The sequence below is a fragment of the Myotis yumanensis genome, unplaced genomic scaffold (genome assembly GCF_028538775.1).
Source record: "Myotis yumanensis isolate MYYU_CA2020_CCGP unplaced genomic scaffold, mMyoYum1.0.hap1 SCAF_1, whole genome shotgun sequence".
NCBI classification, from domain to species: Eukaryota; Metazoa; Chordata; class Mammalia; order Chiroptera; family Vespertilionidae; genus Myotis; species Myotis yumanensis.
In genome coordinates, this window is record NW_027223752.1 from 93,038,498 (window position 1) to 93,059,988 (window position 21,491).

General features: G+C 39.4%; 1 protein-coding gene across 7 annotated transcripts in view; it reads left to right on the top strand.

Annotated features, from left to right (window-relative positions):
* The window catches only part of NPAS3 (neuronal PAS domain protein 3), a 901,514-nt gene that overhangs the window by 821,588 nt on the left and 58,435 nt on the right, over positions 1-21,491 (top strand). For all 7 annotated transcript variants that reach the window (XM_070427757.1, XM_070427766.1, XM_070427774.1 and 4 more), the window contains one exon: positions 12,858-12,976. In XM_070427757.1, coding sequence (XP_070283858.1) covers positions 12,858-12,976 — 119 coding nt within the window. The remainder of the gene's footprint in view (positions 1-12,857; positions 12,977-21,491) is intronic.

Below are 21,491 nucleotides of genomic sequence, written 5' to 3' on the forward strand. Positions count from 1 at the left end.
TTTCACTTTAGATATAAGCTACTTTGTCATATATATTCATATATCAAAGAATATAACACAGTTTTAACACCAAAAACAACAACATATAACACCAAAAGAAAGTAAAATCAATATTATCTCCCATATAAAATATTAATATTAGTAACCATTACAATACCTGTGCATTGTTTGTATAATGAGTGAAAACCATTTAAAGTCTCTCTAAAGAAGAAAAGACTGCTGGATATCAAGTGTTTTATGTATAAAACATTTACTATTTCAGGGAAATGTATTTGAATGTATAAGGTTTTGCTTGTAACTGAAATGATTAAGGAGGAAACTAGGGAATGCAGGTCATAGCTTTGAGTAAAACATGAGGTAAGCACGGTGATGGAGACATTTTTCTGCATGTATATGATCTGAACCTTTATGTCATTTCTAAATGCAGCTTCTCAAGCTATTGAAAAATACCCAGAACTTTACTAATGACATGCAAATGGAGTTTGTGAGAAAGAAATGCAATAATAAAATGGACAAATGGGCAAAGGAGAGCCTACTGTTAATAGATGGATCCACCCTCACATTAGGTCAACTAAGGACCAGAACCAGGGCAGCCACAGGTACCTGGAGGCCTGCAGTTGAGAGGATTAACCACAATTTGGATGAATGCAGTGGGAGCCGTCAGCTACCAGGCAACAAGGAATACGTGATGCCAGTTTTTAAAATAATTATTTGCCATTATAGAATATATAATTTAGACCCAGAAGCCATCTGATATAATGTTAAAGTGTGGATGTTAAAAGTATCAAGTGCATCATTAGAGCTATCTGTAAAATAGGGAAAGGAGCAGTAATTAATATCAATCATAACAAATTTGCTTTGCACCCAGTTTGAAAAAAGGATGCCTCTTCCCCATTTTCACCATCACCATTAGCAATAGCTTTTATCTTGTTAAACTGTAGAGAAAAGGGTAATTCTACAGCAAGGATAATTACAAACTATGTAAATGGAATTTAAAAAATGACTTTTTTTATTCCCACCACTTGAGAAGATTATGCATAGCCTTGAAGAAAATATACAAATGACTTAATGTCAAGTTCAGGTGTGAAAATGATGCCTATACATAGATTATGAGGTCTACGCATATAGGGTGTCCCAAAGAATGTACACACACACTTTGAATAATTACAAAGGCAATGTTTGTTAAAATACATTTCATTTCCAAAAGTGAGCTATCAACTGTTAAAACTGTTAAAGTGTATATACCTATTTTTGGAACACCCTATATATTAACTGACCATGATTATGATGAAGTCCTGTCTTTCTCACAGTAAAGCAGGGCTACTTCCAGCAAAAGATTAGAAGATTTTGTTTAGGAACTAAGAGCAGTGACCACTGAAACTTACTGGATCATAAGAGAAAGGAAAACTTGCCTAATTAAAGGCATCAAACGTTGATATTCATTAGCAAAATAACAGGTAGAGCTAATTATCCGATGACTGCCCATTTCTGGCCTCTCTAACTTATAGCAGAGTGTAAATAAAATTACTAAGAATGTTCTCCAATAAATAACCCTCAATCTTTTATTGATGATGGATTTAACACAATAGTTCTAACTGAAAACATTTTGAAAAATAACCACTTCAAGATGTGCTGGAATAGAGACATAATAAAACCAACAAATTCTAGCTGCCCAAGCTCCTCCTCTGTGATAAATAACAATAAATTAGCAGAAGACAAGGGCTCAGGAGACTGTTGTGGAGACCTGCCAAGCCAGGCTCGCTCTCTCCTCAGAACACACACATTCCCCCAGGGAAATAAAAGCTGGCCATTGTACTCGGCCCCACTCCGGAGAAGGCAAATTTGAAAAAGCCACATGATCACACCAACATTCATTTGGATGTTCAGTCATTGCTTCATTCTCTACCACTCTCCATTGAGAAAGTTCCAGCCATTCAGAACTGTTTCTCTGTTCAACCAAAGTATCTCAGGCCAATCTCCTAAACTCCTTAGTTCTTCATCCTTTATTTCATAACCACATGACCGCTCTCATGCAAAACCCTTGCTCTGTGCCACATAGACTCCTCATTCTTCTAGGGGCAGGGTTGCCAGATTTAGCAAATAAAAATACATTTGAACTTCATATGCCATATTCGGGTCATATTGAAAAAAAAGTCTTTGTTTATCTGAAATTCAAATTTAACCATGTGTCCCCTATATTACCTGAGAACCCAGATTAGGAGTAAATTCTGCTCTTCCTGCTTATTGAAACCTTTCTCCCATGCAGACCGCTAATCTTGAGACACTGTTAATAGAGGTCATGATTCCTGTGCTTCTGACTCTCCCTCCATAAAAGGGGAGTGTCATTATAGTTTGTTCCCACTGCCACCTCTGCACCATTACTCCCAACATAGAGAGGGTCAATAGGTGTAAAAAGGGAGGGATATCTGTAATACTGTAAAAAATAAAAAATTAAAAACACCACTTTTTCTTTTAAAAAAATAGCATTCTTTACCTGTTCTCAGTGCCATTGTCTGTCAACACCCACACCACTTCCCCATCTTCCTCGAAGATGTGAGCTCATGCCCTGCAGTTCTCCTGCAGCGGTCTTCTCACACACACACACACACACACACACACACACACACACGTCCTTGACTATCAAAGCAAGAAACTCATTTTTTTACTTACCTTTAGCCCCCCATTGGCATAATTGGACTTTGACCTTTAACTGCGCTTTGTTTTTAAGATGCCAAATATCTATTAACAATTTTTGAGAAAACACTCTAAGGCACAAAAGCAATGAAAGAATCTACCAAGGGGGAAATGAATGAACTTTTCTATGTAAAATTTAAAAACTTATGTGCACCAGTGAACATTGTTAACAGAAGTAAAAGGCAAACAAATGGGGAAATATTTGCATGAAATATTTCAGAGATAATATCCTTAAAATATATGTATATTTAATTCAAATGAATAAGAAACTTAATTGGAAAATACACAGAGGATACAAATATATTACTCATTGAAAAAATTAACTAGCCAATAAATATGTGTTAAAACATTATTCAACTTTATTAGAAATAAAAATGCAAATTAAAAACACAAGATGTTTTTACATATTACTTTTCAGAGAGACCCAAAAGTGTACCTTTTCTGTATCTTCTGCTAATTTAATAATTTTTATCAAATTAGAACAAGTATTTTAAGATTGCAATCAATATGAACACCATCCAACATTGTTGATAAACATAAACTGACACAGCACAACTTTTCTGGAAATCAGTTTGTGCAATTAGCTTTTTGAAAGGCTCATCCTGTTTAACCCAGTAATACTCTCTCTATATTTCAACCCTAAGAAATAATAAGGAAGTGGAAGAATGTTAATTTAAAAAATAATTCATCACCATGCAATGAAATATTACATGGCCAATAAAACAGTGTGTTTGAAGTCACTAGAGCCCCAACATCCTTTCATTCCCCCAAATACTATCTAATAAAAGTAGAGTTCTTATCACATAGTGAGCTATAATTTTTTTAACATTAAAAAATGGGAAACATGGGTATGATTCTAATTTTGAAATATATAAATAAGACCACAACAAAACATATCAATGCTAATAGTAGCTGGGTAACAGGCTGTTGGGGATACTTTTTAAAATTTATTTTTAGTTAAGTATCATTGTTACACAATCTTATATTGGTTTTAGGTATATAAGATAGTGATTCAATATCGAGAATATTTTTTTCTTATATTTTGCAAATTTTCTATGAACAGAAAAAAATGGAGATAAATATAAACAAACTTGTTTAAAAGCAATAAATATTCTCAAAAATCATTCTCTGATCAAATCTCCTTTATTGGAAGCTTCACCCATGTCACCATTCCCTGCCCTGTCATCCTTATTCCCAGCTCATCAATCACTCTGTCAGTTTTCACTGGCTTATCTCCTAACCCTTTGGGATCTCTTACTCGATTGACTTTCTTTCAGTCCTACTGTGCTGGCTCCCATCCACAAGAAAACCTCATTGTCTTGAGCATTACCTGGAAAACCCAAAGCCATTGGTAGTAGGTACCCTAGAAAGTTAATGCTCCTAAATTTAAGGCATGCAACTTGTAGCCACTGTGCAATCTTTTTACTTTTTTCTACTGATTCTAGTTGCTTTGCCCACATGAAGCTGATTCATAGCTTTTTTCATTCTCAAAATCCTTTCCTCCCACTTCCTTTGTCTCAGCAAACAACCTTTACTCTATTAAATTATTCACTACCATTCCTATCCTCCCTCCCTTCTCTCTCCCTCTCTCTCTCTCTCTCTCTCTCTCTCTCTCTTTTTCCCTTCCCTCTTTTTTTCTTTTATCACATTCTCCTTTTTTTCTTCCCTCAAATTCAGAGGCTACCTTCTCTTTCTCTATTACTGATTAAATATCTCTTAATATTTAAATTCTTAATTTAGTGTTTCCAATGTAAACAACTTAAACTGTCCTCTCAATCAGTAAATATACTCAAGGTTTCTTTATTTTTATCACTGAAAGTCACCGAAGAGAACAATATCATTTATTTACTCAGTCTGTATCCCACTTTGCTACAGCAGCTGCTCTCTCTGAGGATCCCAAAGCATTGACGACACCAGTGGGTGTATCTGAGGGGCAGTGGACACTGAATAATTTTGTCCATCAACTCCTCCCTTAGTTCTCTCCGTTAAAATAAGTGATATACTAAAGATAAATAGTTTATTTTTAGACAAAAGTTCAAAGAGTAAACACACACAAAAAACATATAATACAGCTAAAAATGGGCAGAAGACCTAAATAGACATTCCTCCACAGAGGACATACATATAGCCAACAGAGAAATGAAAAGGTGCTCAATAGCACTAATCATCAGGGAAATGCAAATTAAAACAATGAGATACTGCCTCGTACCTGTCAGAATGGCTGTCATTAATAAATCAACAAATAACGAGTGCTGGAGGGGATGTTGAGAAAAGGAAATCCTCATACACTATTGGTATGAATGTAAATTAGTCACTATGGGGAACAGTATAAACATTCCTCAAAAAATTAAATATTAGCTTTTAAAAAGACATGTTCAATCTTTATCGAATTGTCATATAATCTAGCAATTATACTTCTGGGCATTTATCCAAAGAAAACAAAAAACACTAATTCAAAAAGTCATGTGCATCCCTGTGTTCATTGCAAAATTATTTACAATAACCTAAAATATGGAAGCAACCTACATGTCCATCAATAGATGAATGCATAAAGAAAATGTGATGCATATATACAATGGCATATTATTCACCCATTAAAAAGAATGTCATCTTGCCATTTGCAACAACATAGGTGAGCCTATGGGTATTATGTTGAGTGAAATAAGTCAGAGAAAAACAAATGCCCTATGATTTCACTTCTATGGGGAATCTAAAAAAAAAAAAAAAAACAATAAAACAAAATAGAAAAAACCTATAGATATAGAGAACAGGTGATGGTTTTCAAAGAGGATGTGAGGAGTAAAGGGATGAGAATAATTTTTTTAAAGCAGATCATGTCTTCAACACACACACAGAGCCTCCAATCTAACCTGCACTAATGCAGAAGGGGGCTGTTCTAATAATTTAAAGTACCCAAAACAGTTTTCAAAGCTCAAAGGATAACATTTCTAGAATTTCTTTGTCACTAGTTCATATCTATTAAAATAATAGTTTTCTGTGAAGCCTTTTACCAATCTGCAGTCATAAAGCTGCAGCACGAATTGTGAGCATGGAGGTGTGTATGGCATCTTCACCCAGATAGCCACATGTCTTAGTCCCTCTCAAATGCCATCTCATCAGGGAGGTCCCTGGGACCACCCAACCAAAATTGGCCCTCATCCCTCTTTAGCCACTGACTCTGCATCCTCTTCTTTCTAGCATTAATCACTACCAGAACTTGTTATGTATTTTCTCTTCCTCCTAAATGTAAGCACTGTTACAAATGGCCCCATCTCATTATACTCTATAAGTATTTAATTTAAATATCTGAACAAAGCAAAATGAGCTATAATAAAACATGTAATATATGCTTACATGTGCTCTTTAAAATACTCATATTGTGCTGAGTAAGGTCAAGAAGTTCCAGAGGCAGGCAGACCAGCCTTTAGGAACTTTTGAGGTACACTCCGGGTCCACAGGCCTGCACGGGGAGAGGGGTACTTTGTGTATCAAAGGCTTGAATCGCTGCATGATTTTCCACCCAGTGCACTCTGTCTCTCATCACATGCCATTGTTGGAGTTAGAGAGCTTTACAGCAATGAAAGGCAGCATGCATATGTGTGTATCTGCAAGTGCCTCTGTAACCAGACTCCTCCGTATAACTCCTTTTAAAACACAGCATGTCCACAGCACCTGCGTCTGAGATGGAGATTTGGCCAGAATGCTAAGAACATAAATGCGGCAGTTCACCTCGATCCTGGCACCCAGTCACTGCCCTGTGGATGGGCTGCACAGAAGATTCATGTATATAAAATAGTATATTAAAGTAAACTTACAAAAGCAAAGAGCAATCATTGCAACCATAATTTTTTCTCCCTCTTTGGGAGTCTAATTTTAAAAGCATTAAAGAAGACAGCTGCTCATGCTGTGATATGCGCTAAACAGCCTGAAGGATGGAAAAAAATATATTTGTAGCTCATAATAACTATTGACCTTTCTGATATACAATGTTCTCTGTGTTAGCTATGCGGTTCTATCAACAGTGAAGATTGAACATGACTTTTTAATAGAAAACATGGGGTTTCAAGCTGCCTTCACAAAGGTGTTTATGTATTGTTATTTTGTTTTGTACTACAAAGACCATGCCTGATGCCCTTTGTCTGACATCGTGTTTGTCGTTAAAAAAAAGAAAAGAAAAGAAAAAAGGGAAGGAAAGAAAGGAAGGAAATAAAAGAAGGAAACAGAAAAGGGGAGAAAAAAAAGCCTCGATGTTATTGAGTATATTTTGTATGAGGAATTGGCTCGTAACCACTTTATAGTCGTGATAAAAGCATTGCCACACTCGATCCCATACGCAATATTGGTAATGGAATCCAAGCGGCGTCCCAGGAGGACAAGCTATATTTTTCTCCCAGAATAGATCCCTCAAGTGGCAACATTTATGGCGAGTCTCCACGAAGATTTAAAACGCTCGCTGGCAGTATTCATGCGGCATGTTCTGTGGAGCGCGCAGCCTGCTACCAAATGGGTCACATTGGATGACATATCCTCTAAAGGCTATCTTCACCGTACCTGGGTTTCCCCCTTGAACTTTCCTGTTGCTTAGGAGCTGTGTACAGAAACACCCACGGGTAACAGCTTGACTCTGACACTGTGTATATTTCCCCAGCGTGGTACATCCAAACACCAACTGTGGAGCAGCGGGCGGCCACTGAACGCGCCCCTCTCCCTCCGGGGACAGCCGCGCCGAGTAGGAACCCCTGCGAGGCGAGCTGCAGGGACCTGAGAGGCGACATGACGCCTTATGATTCCACCCGAGGCAGGTGGATACTGCCAGGGAGCTGGCGCTGACAGGTGGCATGGGTTGGCAGATCTTTCTTGACGGATTATTTTTTATGTTACTTTGAAAGAAGTTTATTGCATCACTGTTGAACCACAATTATTTTCACACCTATGCTCCAGAGTTTCAGTTAATGATTCACACGTTTTTAAACCAAGCTGAGGCTGGCAGCTGAGTGGGAATGGGAATCAGCCCTAATGAGACTAAATAAATGTGGCTTTTTCATGGTGTTCCAGAGAAAGCTGGGAGCAGAGAGAGGCTGATTGCTGAGCCAGAGCGGAACGGCTGGAACTTCATGTGTATGACACCCAAGGGGTGGTCCCCCTGTGTCCATGGAAGATGGTGGACACCGTCTCGCCACCGGGGGCGCAGGATCCAGGCCAGGCTCCTAAGAGCCGCGACCCCCTTCAAAGTTGCCCTGCCACGTGGTAGAGGACAGGCCAGTGGGGCGAAAACCAACCCTCAGAAGACAGAGAACAAAGAATCCTCTGATTCTGGGAGAAATCAGGCCAGTCCTCTTTCAACAACCAAACCCACTGGCCTATGACTCTAAAAATAACACTTTGCAAAAAACGCTTCCTAAGAGATGAGTACAGGAGAAGACACAATGATTCCCTCTCCCCGCCCCCAAAAGAGATAGAGATGAGATAGAGATAGAGATAGAGATAGAGATAGAGATAGAGATAGAGATAGAGATAGAGATAGAGATGGAGATAGAGATGGAGATGGAGATGGAGATGGAGATGGAGATGGAGATGGAGATGGAGATGGAGATGGAGATAGAGATGAGAGAGAGAGAGAGAGAGAGAGAGAGAAAGAGAAAGAGAGAGAGAGAGAGAGAGAAATGGATGTTTGGTGTAAAAGAAAATAATTCTTCTTAAAAGAAAGCATCTGACTGCTACTTTACTCTACATGCAGACTGAGTGCCTGCTTATGTAAAACACAATCCTAGGCACTTGGGGAGATGAGGGAGGCTGGAGAGGAGCAGAGAATAGACACAAAAGACAAAAAGACATCAGGCCTGCTTTTCAAGATCTCACAATCTTGTAGATGACACTGTTGATAGCATCTCTTGCAAACTGCACATTTTAAAACATCAATTGAGCATTTACCTTTGAGAACACAGGCCCTGCTTACAGCAGTCAGCATTGCAGGCAGCGTTCCCTGCACATGTGGGTTCTCCAGGTACTGACACATCGGGCAGCGCATTCCTTCTGTCACGTGAGTTGTACACACATACATGGTTGTCACATGTCAAATCAAGGCAATGATTTTTCCAAAGAGTTCCCACGTGGATGTTATATTAGTCATCTACTGTTGCAAAACAAATTACCCCAAATATTGACAGCTTAAAAACAACAAAGCTATCTTACATAGTTTCTACAGGTCAGGAACCCAGTAGCAGATTATATGAGTAGTTCCAGCTCTTAATGCTTTACCCCCCAACTCCACTTCTCCTTTAAAAGGAAAAATACTTTGTTCACAATGGAAGAGTAACACCGTTTTCTCAAAAATTAACATTTTTAAATGTTTTTCTCCCTCATACATCAGGATTTGGTGGCAGTTGGAGGGTTCTGACGTTTAGAATTACACTAACTCTTGGAGTGACTGAAAAGAAAGGCCCTCTGTATGCTTTGATCTCCTTCACCAGCAGAGACCCTGGGGAGAATACTACAGGTGTCCAGAATGGACCTGGCCTAGGATTGGCCGGCAAGAACTAGATGGTCCTCAGCCACCCGTCCTTCCTACCCTCTGCCACCTCCCGCCCCTACATAATGATAAGGAAGCAGAAACTCCAAAACCAGTTAGGGAATCATAAGCAGATGTGGAAAAACACAGATATTGTTTCACATTGTGGTGGCATTTGCCAGCATAAAAATTATTACAACTTTTGCTATAAATTGTTCTGTAAATTTTACAAAATATGCAAAAACTGACATTTCAAGAGCTGAGATAATTTAGATTTATTGAAAAGTTGAGGCCCTTGACATTCAGCAAAAGAGAGTATATTTCTTTATCTAGCTTTGAGTTGCATGCGTCTTATTTTTGTTTTTGTTTTTAGCACCTTGTTTATCATTCATAGGTCAAAACTGGCCACATCTAAGCTTTGACCACTTAATCCAGTTTTATCCATAAATTTCTCCTGTGTCTCAGGCAGCAGATGTAACGTCTCTGAATCCCAGATTTCTTATCAGAGCATGCAGCTATCACGGCCTGCCTGAGTGAGTTCACAGAAAAGTCTTTGATTCCTAGAAAGCTCTCTAAAATGCTTCTTTGACATAGACTGGTTCCCACTGTCTTTATGTAGCTCCAGTCCTAAGGATACGTTTCTCATTACTCCACCCTCTCTTCATACTCCCCCCAACACACACATACATGTATGCACACACAGGTGCGTACGCACACACATGCACACACCCCTTCTCTGTTGAGTGCCGCAGTCCTATCACCCATCAGGGCCATGCTGCCTTGGCTCTGTCCCAAGCAGAACCTTCGTGAACATGGTGCTTCTCACCTGAGACACTTAGGACGCCTCCCCTCTGTCTGTGTACAGGACAGACACCATTGTGGGAGCTGGGATGGCCACAGCATGCTGGCTGGCCCTGAGCAAACATGGCTGTGGTATGGGTGCCAAAAGAGTTTGTCACATGCTCCTTTGATAGGGACAGTGTGGCTCATGACCTCTGCCCCTTCTCAGAAGCAGACAGTCATATGGGATTAAAAGAGAAATCTTCATCAGGAATCAAACCCTTCTCCTCAACGCCATCCCTCCACACTCTTGAAATAAAGCTTGAGGGCCAGTTTAGATTTAAATCTCAGCTTCCATGGGGCAAAACCTGACTTTGACTTTGACAACTGCACACCAGCTGTCATGGGTTGAATTAACACAGCCCTGTATGTTTAGACAATTACTGTTGTAACACACGGGGGTGCTGTGTCCACTGCTTCATTCAGGGCACACAATGTTCCGCCTCCAGAGCTCATGGGAAGCTTGTGTCTCGCATCCCCATTCAGTGGAAAGTACCCATGCTGTGGTCTCTAATGTGCATGCTAAGTGTTTGCTGTGCAGTCCCACACTGAGCACAATAACAATTTCTAATGGTGCCTAAATTGCTCACTCTTCTACAGGTAGATGGCTCCTTCTTTACTGGGGTAGGGTATCCAGAAGCCTAGCCCTGACCATATTTCACTTCTCTGGGAAGTTTCATTTGTCCTCAGTTATTGCAAACACAATCTTGCTGAACAGAGCTGAATTTTTAAGGCCGAGTTTGCGGTGTGGATTCTGATGGCAGCACGTTAGTTCAAGTCTCTGAGGACCAGGGCCAATAAATGTGAAAGGGACAACAGTAGATTGGCATAGTTTTCCATTTCCACCAGGATGAAAAACTGCTATAAATTAAGTCTAACCTTAAATGTATAATCTGTCCTTGGGAGGGAAAAAAAAGGATATAACATCTTCAAGCTCTCGGCATCCCTTACGAGAAAAAAAATTGGTTCTAAGGGTCTCTGATCTTGTGTTTTAGTAAAATAGAACTGCACGGCTGACTGACAGTTCTGATCTAAAGCATTTACGTTTAAGTTTTGATCTCTCTGCTTTTGATTAAAACTAATGAGCTCATTTAATTCAAAATGGGAATCTCTGATAAGAGAAATAAGGTTGATGTGATTGGATTAGAGGGGTAAATTAAACTCTTAGAGCAGAAGTTTGTGCTTATATAGTGTATTAAAAAGCTGTTGGCGTATTATGGTGTGTTAGATGATGAGAAAAATTTCATAGTAATTCATATTTAATCAGAAGAAATGAAAGTACTAAATATAACATGGCTCTGCTTTTCCCTCGAGTGATAAAAAGCTGTACATTTAAAATGACATCAGATCCATTCTCTCTAAAACAAAAAAAAGAAAGAAAATCTTAAGAGAGGGACATAAGAAAAGGACACTTGTCAGTGGTTCCATCACCCCAGAATAGAAATGCCATAAATATAGGAAAATATAGTCACATTCAGACAGGAATGATACAGGAAGGCCACTGACCACATATAGCAAGCTTTCTCTTATTACAGTAGCTCTCATTCTTCTTTCGTCTGAGCACAATGTTTAATATAAAAAAATAGAGATGTCTTTGCCTTAGAAATATGGAATATTTTATATAATATAAATTGTACAGTTTTGGGCCTATTTTCCTTTGTTTTCATAAACTATATATTTAATTCTTAAATCTTTACCCCCATCCAGAGAATATCAGTGCTATTTTGATATTCTACTTTGAGAATATCAGAATAAGGGCTGCTCAAAAGAAATACTATTTGTTGTTGCAACTTTTTTTTGTTTTAGAATAAGAAAAACTTTAAAAGCACTATTTTAGAGGAATAAAATGAGAGCGTTTATTAGGCTTAAACAGCCCAAAATTATTTTTTTGCAGGAAAAACAAATTTATATGATACCTTAGAAGCTTGACTTTAAAGAAAATAGACTTATGTTGCCTTCCAGTCTTATGAATAAAGGCATTTTTTAGATCAGCAAGACGGCAAACTACCATTTTAAGTTTCATAAGTAAAAATGCATTGTACTTAGTCTAAAAATATGTAAAAGGAAAGAGCGTCTTACTAAGGGAGGACACTGTTATTTTCCCATCCTAGAAGCAGGGAAGGGGGGACCCAGAGACTGTTTCCTGTTTGGGGGAGGGCAGGGGACAGGCTGCCGTTAGCAACGGGAATGGAAAGTTGGGATTGTGAGGAGCTGGTGCTTGTTTCTGTCTGTACATCCCACCCTCAGCCCTCTGTCTTCAGTCAGTTGAGAAGTTTTCATGCTTCCTGTTCCCCACTGAAGAAAACCAACTCAAGAACGCAAGGGCACTTGATGGTTCTGTGGTTCTCAGAACGCCCCAGGAGGTCAATGACACAAGATGGGATTCTCAGGGAGAACAAGGAGCAAGCCATCCTTACCCTTCCTGGGAAGCAGAAGCAGCTCTGCCTGAGTCTTAGTTGATCCCGTCAGTCTGGGGAGTCTTTCTTTTTCATGACAGTTCTCTCCACGCACACCGGCCAACCCTCCAGATGTGCTGTCACTGCTTAGTTGCTATCAGACCTCACTTAGGGAGCTGCTGGGAATTAAAAGGCCCCAAAAACTCTTGCTAGAAACTGGAATGAAGTTACTTGGATAAATTAATTTTTCTTTTTTATTTTCTGCAAAGTAAACATTTTCTAAATGAGGTAACTTGATTACTGGGCTCTTAGCACCTATCAGTCATTTATTTTTAGTGAACTCAAGGACTGCACCTGAGCAGTAGCTGTGAGGGGCTGTGCAGAGATCTAAATCGTGTGTATGTCTTTGTATTCCTCAGTGGAGTCAACCAGTCCCAGTCTGCTAACCACTGACAACACCCTTGAGCGTTCCTTTTTCATCCGAATGAAATCTACTCTGACCAAACGCGGCGTGCACATCAAATCATCAGGATATAAGGTAAGCTGGGCTCTGGAAGTGGAAATAGCTCTGTCTTAGGTCAATCCTGGATCATTTGTATTGAGTTTCCCAACTGCGTGCGTTGGGTCCGTATAATTGATACATGTGGTCTTGAGCAACCCACAGGGTTCTTAGCTATCTTCCTGCCTCAAGGTAGGGCTTCATTACACGTTAAGCCAGTGGTTCTCAACCTTCTGGCCCTTTAAATACAGTTCCTCATGTTGTGACCCAACCATAAAATTATTTTTGTTGCTACTTCATAACTGTAATGTTGCTACTGTTATGAATTGTAATGTAAATATCTGATATGCAGGATGGTCTTAGGCGACCCCTGTGAAAGGGTCGTTCGACTGCCAAAGGGGTCTCGACCTACAGGTTGAGAACCGCTGCCTTAGACTCACTTCAGACATTACTGCTACACCAAATGCCTCAACATCAGGCCTTTTCTTAAAGCACTTGTGAATAACGCACCAAGGGCCTCAGCACATGTTAGAAATTCACTTTATCAGAGAAGGTGAGCCAAATATATATCAGTCCTTAAAATGAGAATTCTGTAATTGCTGCTTATCAGAATTCCAATTCTCCCACTTAACTCTTCAAAGTCTCCCTTTCTCTTGAGAGAAAGACTGTCCATTTTAATATTTCAGACTGGCCACTGAAATTCATACATGTAAATACGAAAATCAGGTTGGACATCAGAAATCTTATACCTTAGCACATAGAATACTCAGTATACAGATTATATGTTCCCCACAACAATGAAGACCAAGTCTAGAGCTGCAATCTGCATTATTATATCATTTTAGTTACTATAGCGACATAAATTAAGACCTATGAAACTTATGAAATGCCTTTGGCAATGTGAATCATATCACACTAACCAACCTCTCAAACAATATTTATTACATGTGGAGGATAAACAGAAGTATATTGTACTATGAATATGGTCCCCACAACCTTTCCCTATTTCAGAGTGTAGGGCTTTTGACAGCTAAGCTCTTTAAGGTGACCCCCGTCAGCGAGGGTAACAGTCCGTATTATCAGGCCTTAAAAACCTGATATAAATCAAGACTCTGCATAAAAGTCAGAGTCAGGCACTGTATTTGACATGAATTCTTCAGAGAAAAAAAGACAGCAGATTGGGAATCGGGCCCTTCCGTGCACCACCCAAACCTGAGCTGACTAGTCTAAAAGGCAGGCTCAGAGCAGCCATAACTTTTAACAGGGTCAGAGTGAAGGAGAGGGCCTGAGTGGCCACCTGCTGCTGCTTTACCCTACAGACCCCGTTACGAGATATGTTGGAGGAAAACAAACCAGGCTCTATCCTTAGGATCGTTTTGTATTTTCCTACCTTGCTGAGCACAATACATTTATTAGTTATTACTGTGTAGCATTAGCCAGTTTGGTTTCTATTGGTAAAACATGGGTTTAATGATTATTGTCATTTGAATGCAAAAAAGATATATTCTTTGTGTCCAGCTTTCAGGAGCTGTAGGGCTTCTTTTCAAGGATTTCTGTCTGTCTGTCAGCATTTGTTCTTCACCTTTAGTGGTTTTTACTGGTTCGTAGGGGACATATCCCAGGAGTGAAGAAGGTAGGACAGGAGAGGTATAATTTGAAAAAGGAATATTTAGTGTAATTCAATGTCATTAGATAATTTAATATTCTGAAAGAATGTATAACACCCACATGACAAACTAGAGATGTAAAAGCTCTGTAAAATTTTGGATCTGCAAAAATGTGGGATGTCTGAGTAAAAAAATAATATGGGAAAGTAGTATGAGTTTCAATCTAGGCAAGAAACCAAATAGCTTGGGTTCTGTTTGTTTGTTTTACTATAGGGGAACCTCAGTAACATGAGCTGAAATTGGGCAAACTAACGTTTTAAATATTAATACAACATTCATTCATTCAACAAATATTTACTGAGCTCCTACTATGAAGCCTCTTCTAGATCCTGGAAACGCAGTACTAACATTAAAAAGTCTCTGCTTCCATGGCATTGCATTCTAACCGGGGGAGACAGACAATGACAACATGATGAGAAGGGAATAATAAAGAAGGTGGTTTCAGAGAGCGATGAGGACTAAAATAACAGCAGCTAACATTTATGCACACTGCAAGGTGTGGGGCATGGTACTGGGTACATGTATTAGCCCCGCCAAAATCCTAGAAGAAAGTAGTCCATTGTTTTCATTTTACAGATGAAGAAACTAAGGCAGAAGAGATCGATTGCATATCTCAAGGTCACACGTTGAAGAGACAGAACTAGGTTTTGAACTCTGGGATTCTGGCTCAAAACCCCATGTACTCAACCATTAGGCTACACTATTACACAGACAGTGAAGCAAGATAATGTGAGGACATGGCTGGTGGGGGCCCCACATTAGTTAGGGGGGTCACAGAAGGTCTCCCTGAGCAGGTGACATGTCACCTGTGAGTGGTGAACGAGAAGGGAACATGATGAAAACATAAAGAAGAAGAGTTTCTGGAGCTCCTTGGGTTTAGGATGGAAGACACCTTGCTGTAGGAAGGGGCCTTTGAGAAACAAAATAGTAAAAAGTACAATCATGGATGTCTAGGACTGGAAAGGATTTAGGAGCTGTTCCCATTTCCATCCAATCATATATGTTAAAGTGATCACACTCCTGTGACATAACTCAGTCAGTACATCTTTCTCAAGGTATCATAAAAGTTTCCCTCCAATGCCTAACCCCTCCCCAGAACCACTAACAAGAGGAGATTCATCACCTCCCACCACCACCACCACAAGATGAATCATCCAACAGACCCAGCGCTCCCCCTCCTCCCTCCACGGTGAACTTCCCTCGTTAATTAACCTTGTCTGAAAGTTAGCCGAAGAGCTGGCTGTGAGAACCCATGACACGGCACAGCTGAATAACATCCCTATTTATCTGTTCATTCTCAGTAGATAAATCTAACAGCTTATAAAACATTCAAATAAAACTGGTAATCACCCTACCACACACAATAAACACAAATAAAAGGAAACAACGATGATAATTTCTCCATATTCCTAATTTACTACCATTGCGTGCTTCTTTCTTTTCCCTTAGTTAAAGATCCAAGATGTTAAGCCTTGCTCAGTGCAGGTCATTATATTTCTCTCTATTTTTTCCTGTAACCTCAGCACGTGGACTTTTCTGACTTTCTCCTTCATTTTATCTGCCACTCTTTCTTTAGTGTCATTGTCACCGATCGTAATAATTGTTATAAAAGTACCACTTATTGACTCTGTGGCAGACACTATACCAAACATTTTATGCTTATTTTAGCTAATCTGCACATTGAAGACTTTCTCTGTCCCAGGCATTATTATACCCATTTTGCAGGTGATGAAACTGAGGCTTCAACAGGTTCAATAGCTACTGTGGAGTCAGGATTAATCCAGGTAATTAGGCTCCAGAGTTTGTCCTCTTCACCCCTCTGCATCACAACTTAACAGATCTAGTCCAAAGAAGGGCTCAGCATGAGCAGGATCTCAACACATGAAAAATTAAAGTATTTTTTATCTTTATTGTTGAAATTTTTACATAGCTCCTCCTTTTTCCCCCCTTTAACCTCTTCCAGCCTGCTCCCATCTCCCCCACTCCAGGCCCTCACCACCTCATTGTCCGTGTCCACGGGTTATGCATATATGCATACAGGTTGATCTTTTCCCACCCACCCTCCCCTGCCTTCCCTCTGAGGTTCAACAGTTTGTTCATGCTTCTATGACTATTTTTGACCATCAGTTTATTTGGTTCATTAGAGTCCACATATGAGTGAGATCATGTGATTCTTATCTTTCTCTGACTGGCTTATTTCACTCAGGATAATATTCTCCAGGTCCATCCATACTGTTGCAAATGGTAAGAGCTCGTCTTCTTTATAGCTACATAGTATTCCATTGTGTAGATGTACCACAGTTTTTTTATCCACTCATCTGCTGATGGGCACTTAGGCTGTTTCCAAATCTTAGCTATGGTGAATTGAGCTGCTAAGAACATAGGGGTGCATGTATCCTTTCTGATTGGTGTTTCTGGTTTCTTAGGATATATTCCTAGAAGTGGGATGACTGAGTCAAATGGGAGTTCCATTTTTTATTTTTTGAGGAAATTCCATACTATTTTCCACAGTGGCTGCACCAGTCTGCATTCCCACCAGCAGTGCAGAAGGGTTCCTTTTTCTCCACATCCTCTCCAACACTTGTTGTTTGTTGATTTGTTGATGATAGCCATTCTGACAGGTGTGAGGTGATACCGCATTGTCGTTTTGATTTGCATCTCTCGTATAATTAGTGACTTTGAGCATGTTTTCATATGTCTTTCGGCCTTCTGTATGTCCGCTTTCGAAAAGTATCTATTTTGGTCCTTTGCCAATTTTTTAACTGGACTGTTTGTCTTCCTTTCGATAAATTGTATGAGTTCCTTATATATTTTGGAGATTACACCTTATCAGATGTATCATTGGCAAATATGTTCTCCCATGTAGTGGGCTCTCTTATTATTTTGATGATGGTTTCTTTTGCTGTGCAGAAGCTTTTCATTTTTATGTAGTCCCATTTGTTTATTTTCTCTTTAGTTTCCATTTTCCTAGGAGATGTATCAGTAAAGATATTGCTAGGAAAGCAAATAGCTGCCACAATCTTGAGAAAGAAAAACAATGTTGGAGGAATCACAATACCAAATATCAAGTTACACTACAAAGCCACTGTGCTCAAAACAGCCTGGTACTGGCACAAGAACAGGCATGTAGATCATTAGAACAGAATAAAGAACCCAGAAATTGACCCAAACCACTATGCTCAATTAATATTTGACAAAGAAAGCAAGAGCATAAATTGTAGCAGAGACAGTGTCTTCAATAAATGGTGTTGGAAAAATTGGACAGGTATATGCAAAAAAAAAATAAAACTAGACCCCCAACTTACACCATACAAAATAGAAAACTCAAAATGGATAAAACACTTAAACGTATGACGTGAAACCATAAAAGTCCTAGAAGAAACCATAGGCATCAAAAACAAAAACAAAAACAAAAACAAAAACCTGTGGCCTGGTTAAGACCTGCCCTTTGTGGCTCAGCATCTCCATAGCACCGGTTTACACAGATTTGCAGGGATCTGCCTTCCTTTCCAGGGACTATAAATCCCACTCAGGTGCCCATGACCAAGAATTCTAGCTAAGGAAGTGCCATCTGGATCTGCTCATCTAGGTAGAGTGTAGTCAGCTGTTGCTTCCATGCCTCGGTCCTCAGGAACCTTGCCCTCTCTCTGATGAAGTTCCCCAACTGTGAGCTGACATTCAGTGTCTCTCTCTTCATTTGTTTTGAAGTCCACAGTAGCACTGTTATCTGGACCGGCTGCTTTTTATGCCTCAGGGGCTTCCTTGTTGGTTAGGTCTCATTGTTGGCCACATAGCTGAGCATAGCACAGCTCTCCCGTAAATTGCACTGCATCAGTATTCTGCCTTTTTGATGGGTCTATGTCTCGGGGAACTTGCCAGGTGTAGCACAGAGGGTAAAAGGAGATCTGTAATCAGGGAAATTAGGGAAGTGAAGACTAATTAGGTCGCATCCTTAGTCCCTATCTTTGGAGGATGGTTTCCTTTGGCATGGGACTTTCAGCTTTCCAATCTGTTCTTAAATGCCTGCCGTGAGCACCACTGTCGTTTCTGCAGTACTTACCCAACCACATTGTGATGTCCTAACTCTGATGGCCTGGGAGAGCGTCCTGGACTGGGAATCACAGACGAAGAGAGAAAAGAACCGTCATATTCATGTAATGCTGAGAATGTCTCTGAACTCTCTGCAAAGACAAATATCTCCCAGTAGCGAGGATTCCTGCTATGACACATCTGCACACATTCCTAGAGGGCATGGGGGACCTCCAGATGCTGAAAAATAAATAATCCCCCACCTGAGACGATTTGGATGTGGATTTGCCTATAGCCAAGTGTTGAACTAAATGATTTCTGAAATCTATCCAGCCTCCTTACAAGAGTCATAAAGTATAAGTAAAAGAGAAAATAATGTGTAGATTCACTAGTTTATTAAGACTGCAGATATGCCTTAGCTTTAAGACTATATCTGAACATGAAGTAACAAAAGCAAAAAATTAGAGAGTGCTAATTATCTCTAGTTGCCTTATCTAAGCACAAACATAAGTGCCTTTTAAATTAGAAAATCCTCTTGTTCACTTTTTAAAATTCATGGTCCTATCTGTTCTGTGGAGTGAGGCACTTCCATAATTTTAACAGTGATTTGTTTTATTTTGGGTGTCATAGATGCCTTTAAAGATTCGATGAAATTTGTCAAGCCTCTTTCAAGGTAAATTCATTTTACATCAGGAAGTTCCTGAACCCTTGAAATGTTTCCAATGATTTCAGGTTATGAGACTATCTAATATGATATCTTGATATTTATTTAAAAAGAAAAAACAAAGTACATCTTCCAGCACATATTTCACCAATATCACAGTAGCCCTTTCCTTTCTCACTTCTCTCTCCCATTTATGCATGTAAGTGTCAATACACAGTTAGGTCCTGGTGCAAAAGACATCAAATTTTAAACCTAATATTTAAAATTGCATCTGTTATTTTCAGTGGTACATAGTCCTCTCTTTTTTCCTGTTCACTTAGGTGTGCAACAGAATTGCATCACTAGGATTCCCAATGTCAAAATCACAGCTGAGTAAAATTTAAAGTTGAAGGTTTCTCGTAGGCAAACGTATTCTTGACTGAATGTGTGTATTGGCAAGTTTCAAGATAGCAATCTAAAAGGGAATTATTATTTACTGTTTCAACAATCTGGAATTTTAGTTCTTGGTTTAATTATTTAATGAAATACACAATATCAACCCCTCCCTCTTCACCACCTGCCCCTTTAATGTGCTGTCAAAATTGGTTGAATCCACCTGCTTCTATTTACATTCCTCCAGTTTAGTGTTGTTTTTTTTTCTGGATCTGTTGTGAGAAATTACCAAATTACCTCCCAGAAAATTTTACTTCTCCATTCTATCCTGCATGCTGCTCTCTGGAATATCTTCCCAAAGCCCTAGCAATCATTTACTCCTCTGCTGCTAAATCATCAGTGGTTCGTAGTGTCATGTATTCAAGAATCTGGCTCTAGGCCACCTTTTTTACCACCATCTCCATCATTCTTTCCTGAAACTGTTAATACCGATGTTCTAGGAAAATCCATCCAAGCATCTTTCCTGAAATAAGTTTGCATATTCATACTGCTATGCCTTTGACCATGCTGTTTTCTTTTCCTAAAATGCCTTCTGCCACACTTCCATCTCGAAAAATCCTAACCAACATGGCACCAGGCAGATGCACTTTTTTATTTTCATCTCCTCCCATCCCCCACCCTGTCTCCACGCCTCCATTTTCTCACTGGTAAAATGAAGCTATCAGCTTTACATCACCCACAGAGTTTCCCTGGGGATCAGATGAGGTAACACAGACTCAGCTAAGCATCTCTTCTCCATTTTTATGAATCACTTTCATATAATTTCGTACGAACCTTAACCTTATCAATTAGGAGCTCTTCTCCTCCTAGGCAAGTGTAGACAGGCTAGATGCCTCCTGGATGTTTCTTCCTCTCTGAGATCCAGAGCTGTTCCAGGTGTTGGCCATATCAGTTCTTCTCCTGAAGTCTTTGCCTCGGCCCTGTGTTGTCTCTAAGTGATCACCACAGTGTTCCACGCTGTGCACAATGCAACTGTCTTGTCCAATCAATAGATGACTTGACAGAGAAAGCAAAAATTCTGTTAACCCATTCATGTTTTCTAAGACTATGCATTTATTGACTTTTAATCAATCCAGACACCTAGAATAAACTAAAGGGGAAAAAATTTCCCAGGGTAGAACCTACAGGCAAAGGTTATTGTGATGAAAAATGCAAATAGAGGCAAGAACCAATGAAATCAAATTTTTTAAATCCTATTATCACACTTTAGTCCCTGTTCACCCCTGTACAATTGTCCATTACAATGTGGTTTCCAGTGTCATTTCAAATACAACTGACATTGTTTCTGATCTTAGAGAATTCATTTCCCATTTCCAAGGCATGACAGTAGTCCTACCCTGGGATGTGTCGTTTCTGCTGGGACTAATTGCTAGCTATTTTACCAACTGGAGGCATAATCACTAGCCATTCTGTAAAGCATCTGTAAATTCTAAGTGTGTCAATAAATGCAACCCAAGTATCTTGCTAACTGACAGGTACTTCATTTCTCATTCTACAGATTTTAGAAAGAAGGTAGGAGAAGTAACAGCATCCTGTCCCTGAACAATGCTAGAGCTTTTCAGGTTGAGTTTATTAGTCTTTGGTAACTAAAAATAATGGAAGTGATTATCTCTTTAAAAATGACATCATTGGTGCAGAAATTAACAACTCTTTCTGTATATAATTTCTTCACTAACAAATGCCCTTCAAGCCTGTCATTAATGTCTCTGTAAATATGTTCTCAGTCTGGTAGATTTTAAGATAAAATCTTTCTATTATGAGA